This window comes from Mandrillus leucophaeus, unplaced genomic scaffold (genome assembly GCF_000951045.1).
Source record: "Mandrillus leucophaeus isolate KB7577 unplaced genomic scaffold, Mleu.le_1.0 Scaffold38, whole genome shotgun sequence".
NCBI classification, from domain to species: Eukaryota; Metazoa; Chordata; class Mammalia; order Primates; family Cercopithecidae; genus Mandrillus; species Mandrillus leucophaeus.
Genome location: NW_012104031.1, coordinates 3,345,620 through 3,359,750, shown reverse-complemented (window position 1 = coordinate 3,359,750; position 14,131 = coordinate 3,345,620). Strand labels below are relative to the sequence as shown.

Below are 14,131 nucleotides of genomic sequence, written 5' to 3'. Positions count from 1 at the left end.
GGCCATTTTTACTTCAGCCATTACTCCCCCACCCCAACACACACACACAGACACACACACACACACACACACACACGCTGGGTTATTTTGAAACAATTTCCAGATATACCATCATCATCTCTGTAAATATCTTAGTAGTTATCTTTTTAAAAATACCATTATCACATCTAAAAGACTTAACAGTAATTTCTCAATGTCATTAAAATCTTGTTAGACTTTTCTGTTTACTGTTCTCACATGTTTTGCTTTTCTGAGTCCCTTGGTTTCGTGTTAGCATTTATTCACTTGACATGCTTTTCCTCTTAACCTATGCCTGTCAAAATTCTTCATGTCCTTCATGACTTACCTCCATGAAGCTTTCATTTACTGATTCTATTTACTTCGTTTTGAAAACTCATTTAGTAATTATGTATAAAACACTGACAGTTCTTCATTGTTTACTAAATTTTGTCTCTAAAGACAAAATTTTTGATAGTACTCTGCTTTGTAAAAGTCCTTATGGGTGTCAGTAGAGGAAATTTTTGTTTGTTTTTTTGGTTTTTGTTTTGGATTTTTGAGACAGGGACTCACTCTGTTGCCCAGGCTGGATTGCAGTGGTGCAGTCATGGCTCACTGCAGCCTCGACATCCTGGGCTTGATTGATCCTTGCACCTCAGCCTCCTGAGTAGCTGAGACTACAGGCATGTACCACCATGGCTGGCTAATTTTTAAGTTTTTTTATAGAGACTGTGTTGCCCAAGCTGGTCTTGAACTCCTGGGCTCAAGCCATCCTCCCACCTTGGCCTCTCAAAGTGTTGGGATTACAGGCATGAGCCACTGCAGTCAGCCACAATAGAGGAAATTTTAACTGTCATTTGCCTTCTCTTTCAGAGAGAGAAGAGGTAATATGGAAGAAAGTGGGGCCTGGACATGGTAGACTGAGGTCTTGCATGATTACTGGAGATTATAAGAGGGATAAGAATTAGAAAAGATGATGTTTTAGACATATTGGGTCTCTGTTGTGAAGAACCTAGCCAAAGAACTTGATCTAATCATAGAGTTGTGGGAAGTAGTTAGCTAGAAAAGCAGGGGCAACTTTGGGGAGATGGTGTAAGGGCTTTTTCCCCAGGAAGGAAGAAAGCTGATAATTTTAGGATAGTTCTAGGACTAGGTTTGAAATAAGGGTTAGGGTTAGGATTAGCTCAGATTCAGGTATGTTTACAAAGCATGTGTATTAACTGAACCTGAGAAGTATAGTAGACATCAAGGTCAGGAGAATTAACACTAATGAGTGAAGAAGGAAGAGATAGGGATACTTTTTTTTTTTTTTTCTTGAGATGGAGTTTCACTCTGTCACCCAGACTAGAGTGCAGTGGCATGATCTTGGCTCACTGCATCCTCCGCCTCCCAGGTTTAAGCAGTTCTCTGCCTCAGCCTCCCAAGTAGCTGGGATTACAGGCGCCCACCACCACGTCCAGCTAATTTTTTTGTATTTTTAGTAGAGACGGGGTTTCACCATCTTGGCCAGGCTGATCTTGAACTCCTGACCTCGTGATCCACCTGCCTTGGCCTCCCAAAGTACTGGGATTACAGGCGTGAGCCATTGCACCCAGCATGGATATGTTGTTAAAGAATGACTAGGTGTCTCTGGCAAGGATCATAGGTCAAACTTGCAATGAAACAAGGAGAAACTAGAAGAAAAAAACATGTTTACAGGTAGTTGTGTGTAATGAGAATGCACTGTAACTTATCTGTTTTTTTAATTTAATTTGTACTTTGAGATTTCCTTATACCATCCTTTTTTTTTTTTGAGATAGAATCTCACTCTGTCACCCAGGCTAGAGTGCAGTAGTGCCATCTCAGCTCACTGCAACCTCCACCTACTGGTTCAAGCGATTCTCTTGCCTCAGCCTCCCAAGTAGCTGGGATTACAGGCATGTGCCACCATGCCCAGCTGATTTTTGTATTTTTAGTAGAGAGAAGAGTTTCACCATGAGGATGGTCTCAATCTCTTGACCTCGTGATCCGCCTGCCTTGGCCTCCCAAAGTGCTGGAATTATAGGCATGAGCCACTGTGCCCAGCCTCCCTATACCATCCTAAAGTCAATTTTGTTTTTTTCCCGACTGAAAATGTTTAGTGGGTGGAGACTTAAGAGAAACCAAGAGCAGGGCTTAATAGCATAAAGCTGAAATTCGGAGTCAGAAAATCTTGGTTCTATTTCCTTTGACTGAGTGACAAGGTTTTTTTTTTCTTATTAGTAAAACGGGTGCAATAATATTTTTCTTATTCTGTTGAAGAATTATTAGAGTTGAATGATACAATGTGTGCAAAGGCACTTTTGAAACTTCAAAATGATGGCCAGGTGCAGTGACTCACGCCAGTAATCCCAGGGCTTTGGGACGCCGAGGCGGGTGGATCACTTGAGGCCAGGAGTTCGAGACCAGCCTGGTCAACATGGTGAAACCCCATCTCTACTAAAAAATTAGCTGGGTGCGGTGGAGCATGCCTGTAGTCCTAGCTACTCTGGTGGCTGAGGCATGAGACTCGCTTGATCCTGGGAGGCGGAGGTTGTACTGATCTGAGATTGTACCACTGCATTCCAGCCTGAGCAACAGAGTGAGACTCTGTCTCAAAAAAAAAGTAAAACTTCAGAATGGTATTGCCAATGGTTGTTAAGTAAAGGCCTTAAGAACAAAACCTATTTACTTGGGCAACAGGAGGTAAAAGTTTCCAGCAGCTAGGATGAGCAGGAAATGATAAGTTTGAAGCGTTTCCGTGGACCTATTTAAAACCATTTTCTTAACTGTGCAATCCTCGGGAGAAATGAAATGAACGAGTATCTTCAGATATGTGTGTAGAAGATCAGAGATTATTCTTTTTTCTGTTTCAGAAGAACTGGACGGGGCTGGAGGAGAAGAGTATCCCATGGATATTTGGCTGTTGCTGGCCTCCTATATCCGTCCTGAGGACATTGTGAATTTTTCCCTGATTTGTAAGAATGCCTGGACTGTCACTTGCACTGCTGCCTTTTGGACCAGGTTGTACCGAAGGTGCGACCACAGAGACCTCACTCTTTTATCTGTGTAGCTGATTTCATTACTGTTTGTGATTTGGAGCTACTCACTGGATGGTGACCTCTTTTCACTTTCTCTACTCCATGTTGTCTGGGCATGACCCAGCTTTGGACTCCTTGAGCTCCTCTCTAATTTAAATTTGATATTATTTATTATCCAGGTAATTGTCTTCCATGTGGTTGCCTCCTTCCCCACTCTAGTATCCAGTTTCAGCAAAACGTCTTGCTTCAAGTCCCAGAGAGAACTGTCTTTGACTTTTCTTCAGAGGCTTATTTTAGCTAGAATGTTCAAAGCTGCAGATGCCTATCTGCTCATCTTTCCAGCTGGATTAGGTGTTGCTTTGATTTGCTAGTTGTCTTTAAGTATTACACAGTTTTTGTACTTATGCAGCCTTATGTATAGTTGTAGTGGTGAGGAGTAGGTAAATTATGTGATTAGTAAAAGGGCTCATTTTTGATGCTAGGTGTGGAAGTGTAGTGACAATTGTAAACTGTCAGGCTGTGGTGGGAAAGAATGTTGAAGTAGAAAGGAGTAGAGAACTCATTGTAGACCTGACAGGAGAACCTGGTGGCTCTTCTCCAGTATAGGTTCCTCTAGGACAGGTTCTCTTTGAGCAGTTAAAGCATAATATACTGATACCAATTCAGAGTTTGCTCTTGTGTTCAGGAAAAAAGTGAGGATTTCAACTTTAAAAATGGATGGTGAACTGCAGGATTACAAGGCAAAGACGTAAAAGTTGCCAAGAGGTCAAGTAGCAATGGGGACAAGCTACCTACTGGCCAGTGGAATAGTGCAGTAAAGTTCATACAGAGACCAGGAGTCTTAGGAGACTGACCTAGAGCAGGAGAGACAGGTCACATATTGGTAGGAGTAATGTGTCATGTTTCAGGCACTACACGCTGGATGCTTCCCTGCCTTTGCGTCTGCGACCAGAGTCAATGGAGAAGCTGCGCTGTCTCCGGGCTTGTGTGATCCGATCTCTGTACCATATGTATGAGCCATTTGCTGCTCGAATCTCCAAGAATCCAGCCATTCCAGAAAGCACCCCCAGCACATTAAAGAATTCCAAAGTAAGTGAGAATTTGTGTTGGGGTTTGACTAATGGACTCTTGTATGGTAGGCCTGTTATCATGGCTTGTCTCCAACTTCCTTGATGGGGAGGGGTGTAGGTCCCAGGCTGCTAAGGGACTAATGTAAACTTTCAGGGCTCAGAGATTTCACTTCTCCAAGACCTTTCTGCTGTGCTAGCTGGCTTATCTTATACTTACCTTAAAGCTTTCCGGTGCTTTTAGTGTATTCTTTATTCTTTTTATTTTAATTTATTTTCATACATTGTACATTGGACCCCTTTAGATATAATGGTTTTGATGGTTTGGGCTAGGAAGAGCATAACTGAAATGGTAGATGTATGCTATAATTTTTAAGAGGGGCTTTAAATCACGGTACAGAGGTATGACGTGAACATCTCACTATTTTTCTCTTTCTAATGCAACCTTGACATCAGGGATTCCCCTTTATTGTTGACCTTCTTAAAGGATTCTGGTGTAGACTTGACTTCTGTAGCATTTGGAAGTGCCCTGTGCGAGACTATTGCCAGGCTCTGGTAGGTCATCTCATAGACTATAAGGTACCCTGATTCATAAACCTTAGTTCTCTCAAGTTCTTTCTGTGTTCTAGGCTCTTTTTATCTCAGGAGTTCCCTGATATTTTATATTCATACATTTATATTCAAGTCTCTTGTCATTCTTCTGATTTGTAAATATGTCTACTAGCCTTTGGTCCATTCTCTCTTTTTCTCCTCCCTGGTAAAATTACTAAATCATCTTTGCCAAACAAGGTTACTCTGTTCCTACCTCAAATCTGATGTTCCATAGCATTTCCCATTCTCTTGTAGTTTGTTTTTATGGTATTGGACATTATATAATGATTCTTCTCCCCCAGTTTAGCTCTAGGGTGATCACATTCTACCTGATACATATTAATTAAAAGGGTACTATTGATTTCAAGATTATCGAGGTTCCCCCCAGCCTCTTAAACTGAGGTGGTCAGGGCCATTGGCTGAGCTCAATTTAATATCATGCTAACTGGTGGATTTAGAGAAGGAGTAGAATGCCAGGAGAGTAGGATTTCACCCAGCAGCTGCTTCTGCCTGTAATATGAGTGGACGGTGTATCTTCTCACATTTACAGTGTCCCTTTCCCCCAAAACATTTGATAGTATCAGATTAACTGTGGTGAGTGTGGGGATCATCCGAAAGTTAGCCATGCCAGGAGTGAATCAATTGCTGGGAGCAGAGCAGCATTGGGCAAACTCCTCATGCTTGACACATCTTAGCGGCTCCAGTGCACAATGCAAGTGCTACTGCCTAAATTCTAAAATACTCCTATCTTCATATTCTTATCATTGTCTATTAATTTTTTTAAAGTGACTGTAAAAAGCCAAAGTAGAATGAAAACTAAGGTCTTAATCCAGATAGTAAGCCCAGGCCATCTGGCTGCTGCTTTTGTGCCTTGTTAGAGATCTTCTGAAGAGGGTGTGGGGCCTGCAGTGGCAGGTGTCCCATGCTTGGCCTTGCCACTTGTATACCCATGATTGCGTGGCATTCAGGGAGTTGCCAGCATGCCTAAAGGAAGTTGTCCCATGTTCCTGGACTCCAGCTTTTCGTATTTGATTCCCCCTCTCTCTCTTTTCAGTAGCATAGCTTGTGTGGGACACTGGAGCCGTTGTGATGGCAGCAGAAGTGTTTTCCCCTTAAAGCCAAGCCCATTAATTTTGATGGAACAGCAGGACGTACAGGGCATGTCTGAAGGGCAGGACAGCTGGCACGGCGGACGACCCACCCCTTACCCCCTGGGAGGTACTTCACTTCTTGTGCTTAACCCTAGCTGTAGCCTGGCTTTCACTGAGGGGCTTATTCTAGACAGAATTCAGCCTAGCTCTGTAGTTTCCTTACTGGCTGTCTGCTCCCAGAGGGTCCTGAGCAGTTTGCTTCTATTATAGGGCCAGCCTCTCTGCCTACCTTATGGCCTTGTATCATCTTGCCTGGTGGCTGCTGGCTCTCCTTACATTTTAATGTAGAGGATTAGCCTGCTGAATCAGAGAGGATGCCCCAGTCTCTAGATACCACGTTTCTGTCTTTGAAGATAAGAACAATAGGGGTTGATGTCAGTAACCTCTGAGGTTGACTTATATTGGTCCCTCCTCTCCTTATTGAACAGCCCTGGGATTGTCTGTTTTTATGTTGAACCAGTGTCAACTTGGGAGTCTATCTGTGCCAAAGTAAAATCTCAGCATTGGGACTGTGGCTGGCTTTAGAGCTGTCAAACAGAAAGGTTTTTGCTGATTATTTTGATTAGTGTATTTTGATTTTTTTCTTTTTCTTTTTCTTGGTTTATTTTATTTTTACTTTCTTATAGTGCTTACTTTTCTGGTGCAGAAAGATTGTTGGGAACAGACAGGAACCAATGTGGGAATTCAACTTCAAGTTCAAAAAACAGGTATGTGGTCTTCTCTTTGTTTTTCAGATAACACCTGTTCTAAGAGATTTTCCTAGATATCTTTCTTAGTCTGTTTGTGCGGCTATAACAGTACCACAGACTCTGGGTAACTTAAAAAAAGAACAGAACTTTATTTCTTCACAGTTCTGACGACTGAGAAGTCCAAGTTCTTTGCAGGTTTGGTGTTTGGTGAGGGCCTGGTCCCTTTGCTTCCAAGATAGTGTCTTATTGCATCCTTCAGAGGGAAGGAACACTTTGTCCTCACATGGTGGAAAGTGGAATGCCAAAAGGGGCTGAACTTAGTGTGGAGACTCTCTTATAAAGGCTTTAATCCCATTCATGAGGGAGGGCCTCCCCAGTAGGTCACCTCCTAAAGGCCCTACCTCTTAATACTGTTGTGTTGGAGATTAGGTGTCCACATGAATTTTGGAGGAGACATAAACATTCAAATCATAACACTGGACATGAAATTGCCTTACTAAAATCAAACAGTATATAGCCTAAAAATCCAAAATCTGAAATGCCTCATAATCTGAAACTTTCTGAGTGCCAACATGATGCTCAAAGAAAATGCCTTTTGGAGCATTTTGGATTTTGGGGTTGTGGATTTCAGATGCTCAACTGGTATAATGCAAATATTCCAAAATCTGAAAAAATCGGGAACACTTCTGGCCCTAAGCATTTCGGATAAAGGATACTCAACCCGAAATGCCATGAAAACAAAAACTATGTTGTATTGAAAGACAAGGATAACAATCTACTGCAAAGAGTAAATCTTGAGTGGATCCTGGATAAGTGAACAAAGCTATAAAAGACATTTTGGGGCAATTTAGGAAATCAGAATGTGCTATGGATAATATGAAATAATTGTTAATTTTCTTATGGGTGATAATGATAATGTGGTTATATGTAAGTATATGCTGAATTATTTACGAGTGACGTATAAATGTTGAGAGAACATATTAAGAGAATAGTTCCCAAAAGATTAATTGCCATTACAGGATAGCAGAAGTCTTAAGTCACCTTTACTTTGTCAATATATTTATGTATTATTTAAACTTATTTACCATTGAAAAAAGCTTTCATTATGGAAGGGGAAGCCTCATGTATTTCTGAATGTAAGCCTAAGAGACAGAAGACAAATTACATGAACTCTCCAGTTGCCAAGCCAATGAAAATTTTTTAAAACCTGGAAAAATTATGCCAGAGGCACACACATTGTTTACTAATCTGATTACTGGCCAAGCCTTGAACAGTGACAGTATTACTCAAAGGACAGCTGTATTATTAGGTGTAATTATGATCACCCTATATTCTTATGTGGAATTATGAGCAGATATGGCAGTCGGTTTACAGAAACCCATAAACCCATTTCTCAGTAGAGGAGACAGGTGAAAACACATGGAGTGGGGTGGGGTGGGGGGTGCGGGGGTGAGGTGGGAAGCGAGGTGTTTTCACTTGTCTCCTCAGTGTCTCACTGATGAGACACAAATACTATTAGTTATTCCTCACGTGATGGCAGGTGGGTTACAGATAAGTTTGTAGTTAAAGTAAACCTTATTTTCTTATTGATTTATTTCAAAAACATGGTTCTGGGAAAGAATTTTAGTTCTGATATTTTGCATTTGATAAGATCTGCACAGTCTGTGGTATTCATTAGACATTGGTAGAAAGTCCACCATAGACCTTTCTGAGAAGGAATTGAGAGGCAGTCTTAGCAGTGGTGAAATGTGACTAGAAGCAGACAGTAGGATTACTGCAGGAAAGTGAATGCTGAGATTTCCTTTAGTTCCGAGACTTGTGATTCCTTTGTTTTATGGGGTCTGGAATTAGGTGACCACTTCTGCTTCCTTCCCTTTTGTACAGCAGATGTTCTTTGGAGTCTGACAAGTTACAAGGAATTTGCAATCTTTCAAACATTGTAGAACCTCTGGTAGAAGCTGTAAGTTTCCATTTCTTGTCAGATGGCAAGGGATACCATCTAAATGAAGTATAAACCCGCTCATCCAAATGTATTTCCCCTTCTTTCAAAGGGTAGATTTTCTTTGATCTCTGTATAGAAACATATATAAAGAGAGAGGAGATAACGGAAAAATGTATCTCACTAGCTTTAGTTGAGCCATAGGATTTTCTTTGGTAGACTCTTAGAGCCATATACATTTCTTCTAAGCCATTGGGTTAATTCTTAGTTCTCTTTAGTCCCCTAGGTTAAAGAGCAAGTGTACAGGAGGATTGCAGCCTCCCGTTCAGTACGAAGATGTTCATACCAATCCAGACCAGGACTGCTGCCTACTGCAGGTCACGACCCTCAATTTCATCTTTATTCCGATTGTCATGGGAATGATATTTACTCTGGTAAGTAGGGACTCAGGATGTCATTCTCAGCTCTTTTTTTTTTTTTTCATTCTGAAAGGAGGTGAACCACAGCTTTTTTTTTTTTTTTTTTTTTTTTTAAAGAGACATGGTCTCACTCTGTCACTCAGGCTGAAGTGCAGTGATAGAATCATCGCTCACTGCAACCTAAAACTCCTGGGCTTAAGCTATCCTCTTGCTTCAGCCTCCCAAGCAGTTAGGACTACACATGCGCACCACCATCCCTGGCTAATTTTTATTTTTTGTTGCAATGGGTGTCTCACAGCGTTGCTGAGGCTGGTCTCAGACTCCTAGTCTCAAGCAGTTCTTCCACGTCGGCCTCCCAAGTGCTGAAATTATAGGTGTGAGCCACTGCCTTCAGCTTTTTTATAGACTTTTGCTATATCTGAGGTTTGAAGGATATTTGTAAGTTTAACCATGAAGGAAGGTATCTTTAAAAAAAAAAAAGTTTGAAATCAGTCCTGTATATTAGCAACAGACAGATTTGTGGAGACGTTAATTATATCTGAGAATATTTTACCTTCTTTTCTTCATTGTAGGAAAGGGAATGTTTTTGCATTTTCATGTGTAGTGGTCATTAATGATTGAGAAGCATTATCCTATTAGGAAGAATGATGAGATATATACATGAGCACTGTATGTCAGGATCTTGAGGCATGCATAAGGGGTTACAAATGAGATATTAAAATATAGAGTGACCGGCTCAGCTCTGTCCTTTGTGTGATATTATCACTGTTCAAGGCTTGGCCAGTAATTAGTAAACAATGTATGTGCCTCTGGCATATTTTTCCAGGTTTTAAAATTTTTTCATTGGCTTGGCAGCTGGAGAGTTCATGTAATTTGTCTTCTCTGTATCTTAGGCTTACATTCAGAAATACATGAGGTAACCCTTCCACAATGAAAATAACTTTTTTTTTAATGGTAAATGACTTTAAATAATACATAAATATACTGACAAAGTAAAGGTGACTTAGACTTCCACTATCCTATAACTGCAATTTATCTTTTGGGAACTGTTCTCTTAATGTGTCTGTTAATATGTACGTACTCTGTCTTAAATAATTTTGTATAATTGAGATTGTGTCATATATGCAGTTTTTTTTTTTTTTTGAGACAGAGTCTTGCTTTGTAGTCCAGGCTGGAGTGCCATGGTGCGCAGTCTCGGCTCACCGCAACCTCTGTCTCTCGGTTTCAAGGGATTCTCCTGCCTCTGCCTCCGAAGTCGCTGGGATTACAGGTGCCCGCCACAACACCCAGCTAATTTTTGTATTTTTAGTAGAAACGGGGTTTGGTCAGGCTGGTCTCAAACTCCTGACCTCAGACGATCTGCCTGTCTTGGCCTTCCAAAGTGCTCATTAGTGAGACTTTCTTTAGCATAGTTTAAACGTGAAGCTGAGAAGGCCTTATAATATTGTCCTTAATTTTTTGTATCTTTAAAGGTTGGCTGGGCGTGGTGGCTCACTCCTGTAATCCCAGCACTTTGGGAGGCTGAGGTGGGCAGATCACCTGAGGTCAGGAGTTTGAGACCAACCTGGCCAACGTGGCAAAACACTGTCTCTACTAAAAATACAAAAATTAGCTGGTCATGGTGGTGCACACCTGTATTCCTAGCTACTCGGGAGGCTGAGGCACGAGAATTGTTTGATCCCGGGAGGTGGAGGTTGCAGTGAGCCAAGATCACATCACTGCACTACAGCCTGGGCAACAGAACGAGGTCCTTTCTCAAAAAAAAAAAAAAAAAAAAAAGATGTTCGTGTTATAATTTAGAGATTAATCTTGTGGCCTAGCCAGTGTAAATTAGTGTGGACTATTTCATTTCGGAGTGAGCTGTTGGAAACCAAGGTTGTGTAAGTTGGATACTGAATCTGCTTTTCCATTTCAGTTTACTATCAATGTGAGCACGGACATGCGGCATCATCGAGTGAGACTGGTGTTCCAAGATTCCCCTGTCCATGGTGGTCGGAAACTGCGCAGTGAGCAGGGTGTGCAAGTCATCCTGGACCCAGTGCACAGCGTTCGGCTCTTTGACTGGTGGCACCCTCAGTACCCATTCTCCCTGAGGGCATAGTTACTGCTGCCTATCCCTTGGGGCAACCCTGAGTCTAGTCCATTAGTAATCAGATTCCAGTTTGGACGGGGCGGCTGGATTGTATATCTGGTTAGTAATGTACATGCTCTTCAGGTTCTAGGGCTCCTGTTAGGGGAGGGAGAAATGTTGAATCAAGAGGAAGAACAACTACTATGATTTATAAACATATTTTAATGTAAAAATTTGCATTTAAAAGGAGTGGCCCTGTTTTCTGTGTTAAAACCCCATTTGGTGCTATTGAGTTTGTTCTTTATTCTTTTATCCCAGTGAAAATTGTTGATCTTGCTCTAGGGAAAAATTAAACTCTTTGAATCTCCAAACAAGGAAGTTTCAGCATTCCCTTATGGATCAGAGGAACCTTAGAGGCCTGAAATTGTTGCTTCCAGTTTAGCTGCCCCTCAAATTCAAGTGAATATTTTCCCTTCTTCCTTTACCCTTCTCCAGAAATAAAGCAGGTGACAGGGTTTTCAGAATCTTACCAGATTGACTTGTGTATCTTTTTTAAAAAATAATTTGTGATATTTATTGCATACATTTTCTTTTGCCAGTTTTGGATTTTAGGTATTTCTTGCATGAGGTTGATAGTGATGATGATGACTTTATACCCTTGGTACTATACTAGGAACTTTACATAGTATCTCAACTTCTTACAGTCTTGCAAGGTAGGTGGTATTATTCCCATTTTATGGTTGAGAAAGCAGAATTAGTGATTATACCTATAACACCAGTAAAGGCAGAGCCAGGATTCTGACCCAGGTCTTTTTATATCACAATTTTAAAAGATGAGTCTCATTTTTCTTGTGGTAGATGGTGGTAAAAGGGTAAAAGGGAGAGTGTACATAGATTTAAAAAAAAGTAAAAGGGTAAGTGAAAAGTTGATTGTGGTATATACCTTATTCTAATCAGCCGAAAAAGTATAGAAGATTGATGAAATGATCTTTTAAATATGTTATTTCTAAGTGAAATGTAAAACCAAGAAAGCTATTTCAGGAAGGATAGTGACACTTTCATTGAACTGTTAGAAAGGCATTTATTATGCTAAAATGTCATTAACAAAATGCATTGCATGTTGAAACCAGCCTCTTGAACCATAAGCACTTAGCGACTTTGCTCTGCCCTGTACTGTGCTGCTTCTGCCGTCATCCTGTGTGCCTACAGAAGCCTGGTCTTCATGCAGAAATGCTTATGTCCTCCTGTTCAGATGACTCCTGTTGTTCAGGTGTACTCTGAGAAGAGGATCACAAACATTTTTCTGTTTTGCTAAGAGGAAAACCTTGCTGCTTGTCTCTCCTCCCATCCTCCAACATCCAAAATTAACCAGTGAGCTGGATATTACCTGGATATTGCCAGGAGGTGGGCATTAAGACAATATTCTTTAAAAATGAAAATCTTGTGGAGGAGAATCTTTGAGGCAAACTGCTAAATTTGCGGGTTTTTTTTTTCCTTACCATCTTCCCCAGGAATATTCTTAGAAAGCATCTGCTTAATTTTGCTCCTAACAGCTAACCTTACCCCACGTTGAGGGTGGTAATACAAGAGTGAGCCTGGGTCAGTCAAAAACAGAATTTGGGCATTTAAGTGATAACAGACAAAAAACCTAAGGACAATGAGCACTTTGCAAATCTCTACAATGAAAAGTTGCCTCTTTGAGGCAGGAGGAGAGAAGCACAGTCCCTGCCTGGTTGCCTGAACTAAAGATGCCATGGAGCAGGAGTGTCTTGGTGCATTGTTCCCCGCTTAGGAGTACCTTTAAAAAGGGGGTGAAATAAATTTGGCTTAATAATTGTATTCTGACTCAGCTCTGAGTTTTTTGTGTCAAATTCCATGGTACAGTGACAGATACAGTACTAGATACTGCCTCAGCTCTCTTCTCTCAGCATAATACTGACAAACACTTGGTAAAATGTGTTATCAGTGTATCTTGGCTTCAGCCTTCCTCTGCATTGACTGAGTTGCTGTTTCTAGCATGATGCATGTTTTGTTAGTGACAGGACGTGAAGTGTCTCAGGGATTTCCATTTGGTGAGGACCCCAGACCACCCAAAGAAGAATTGGAACTTTCTGGACTACAGGTTAAAAACAGCTTTATAACTTAACATATATATATGTTATATATTACATATATATAAATATATAACACATATATATATAAATATATACCGGGATTTTGCTCTGTCAGTCAAGCAACATAAATTGACCCTTGAACACTGTGAGAGTTACGGATGCAGACCCTCTCACACAGTTGAAAATCTGCTATAACTTTTGACTGCCAAACTCAGTAGCCTGCTGTTGACTGGAAGCCTTATTGATAACACAAACAGTTGATTAATGTGTATTTTGTATATGTAGTATATACCTTATTACAATAAAATAAGCTAGAGAAAAAAATGTTATGAAGAAAATCATAAAGAAGAGAAAATATCTTTACTGTTCATTAAGTGGGTCATCATGTTGAGCAGGCTGACGAGTAAGAAGAGGAGGGGTAGTCTTGCTGTCTCAGGGGTGGCAGGGAAGGAAGAAAATCTGCATGTAAGTGGCCCTATGCAGTTGAAGGCTGTGTTGTTCAAAGTCACCAATTTAGCTTCACTTACCACCCCTCAGATCAGAATTACCCAGATTTCCCTGTCTTCAAAGAGACGCAAGGAAATTATGCCAAATGGTGAATATATAGGGTGGAAGTTAAATGAGAGAAGGTTGTATGTGTCATTGATCTCAGCTATGGCATTTGCTGCTGATACAGAACATGCTGTGTATATGTCTATAAATACATACACGTGAACACATTGCATGTATATAAAAATTGTTCACACTTTTAGTGGTGCTTACTGGGTATTGGTAAAGGATTGAGTAGGCACACTGTGATGAAACTTCACAAAGCAGATGGAAAAGAGATGCATTAATAGCCACAGGGGGCAGGGTAAAGGAGCAATTCAGGAAAATGGAGAGGCTTAGCTAAAATTTGTCAGTCAGTAATTCTGGCATTTGAGACTTGTTTTCATACTATGTATATGTAATAGACAAACCATTTTGTAGTAACAGTGTTAGAACAGCCAGGTGCCTGAAGGCAAGCGACACAATTCACTGAACTGCATACTACAGATGTAGTATCTGGATATCAA

General features: G+C 40.8%; 1 protein-coding gene across 2 annotated transcripts in view; it reads left to right on the top strand.

Moving 5' to 3' along the window:
• The window catches only part of TMEM183A (transmembrane protein 183A), a 17,745-nt gene extending 4,944 nt beyond the window's left edge, over positions 1-12,801 (top strand). The window contains exons 4-8 of one of the 2 annotated variants that reach the window (XM_011990502.1): positions 2,874-3,030; positions 3,944-4,124; positions 6,471-6,551; positions 8,751-8,906; positions 10,807-12,801. In XM_011990502.1, the coding sequence (XP_011845892.1) occupies positions 2,874-3,030; positions 3,944-4,124; positions 6,471-6,551; positions 8,751-8,906; positions 10,807-10,992 (761 nt within the window). In that variant the 3' untranslated portion in view covers positions 10,993-12,801. Of the gene's footprint in view, positions 1-2,870; positions 3,031-3,943; positions 4,125-6,470; positions 6,552-8,750; positions 8,907-10,806 lie in introns of both variants that reach the window. The other variant, XM_011990501.1, reaches the window with a different exon arrangement.
• Positions 12,802-14,131: the final 1,330 nt, after the last annotated feature.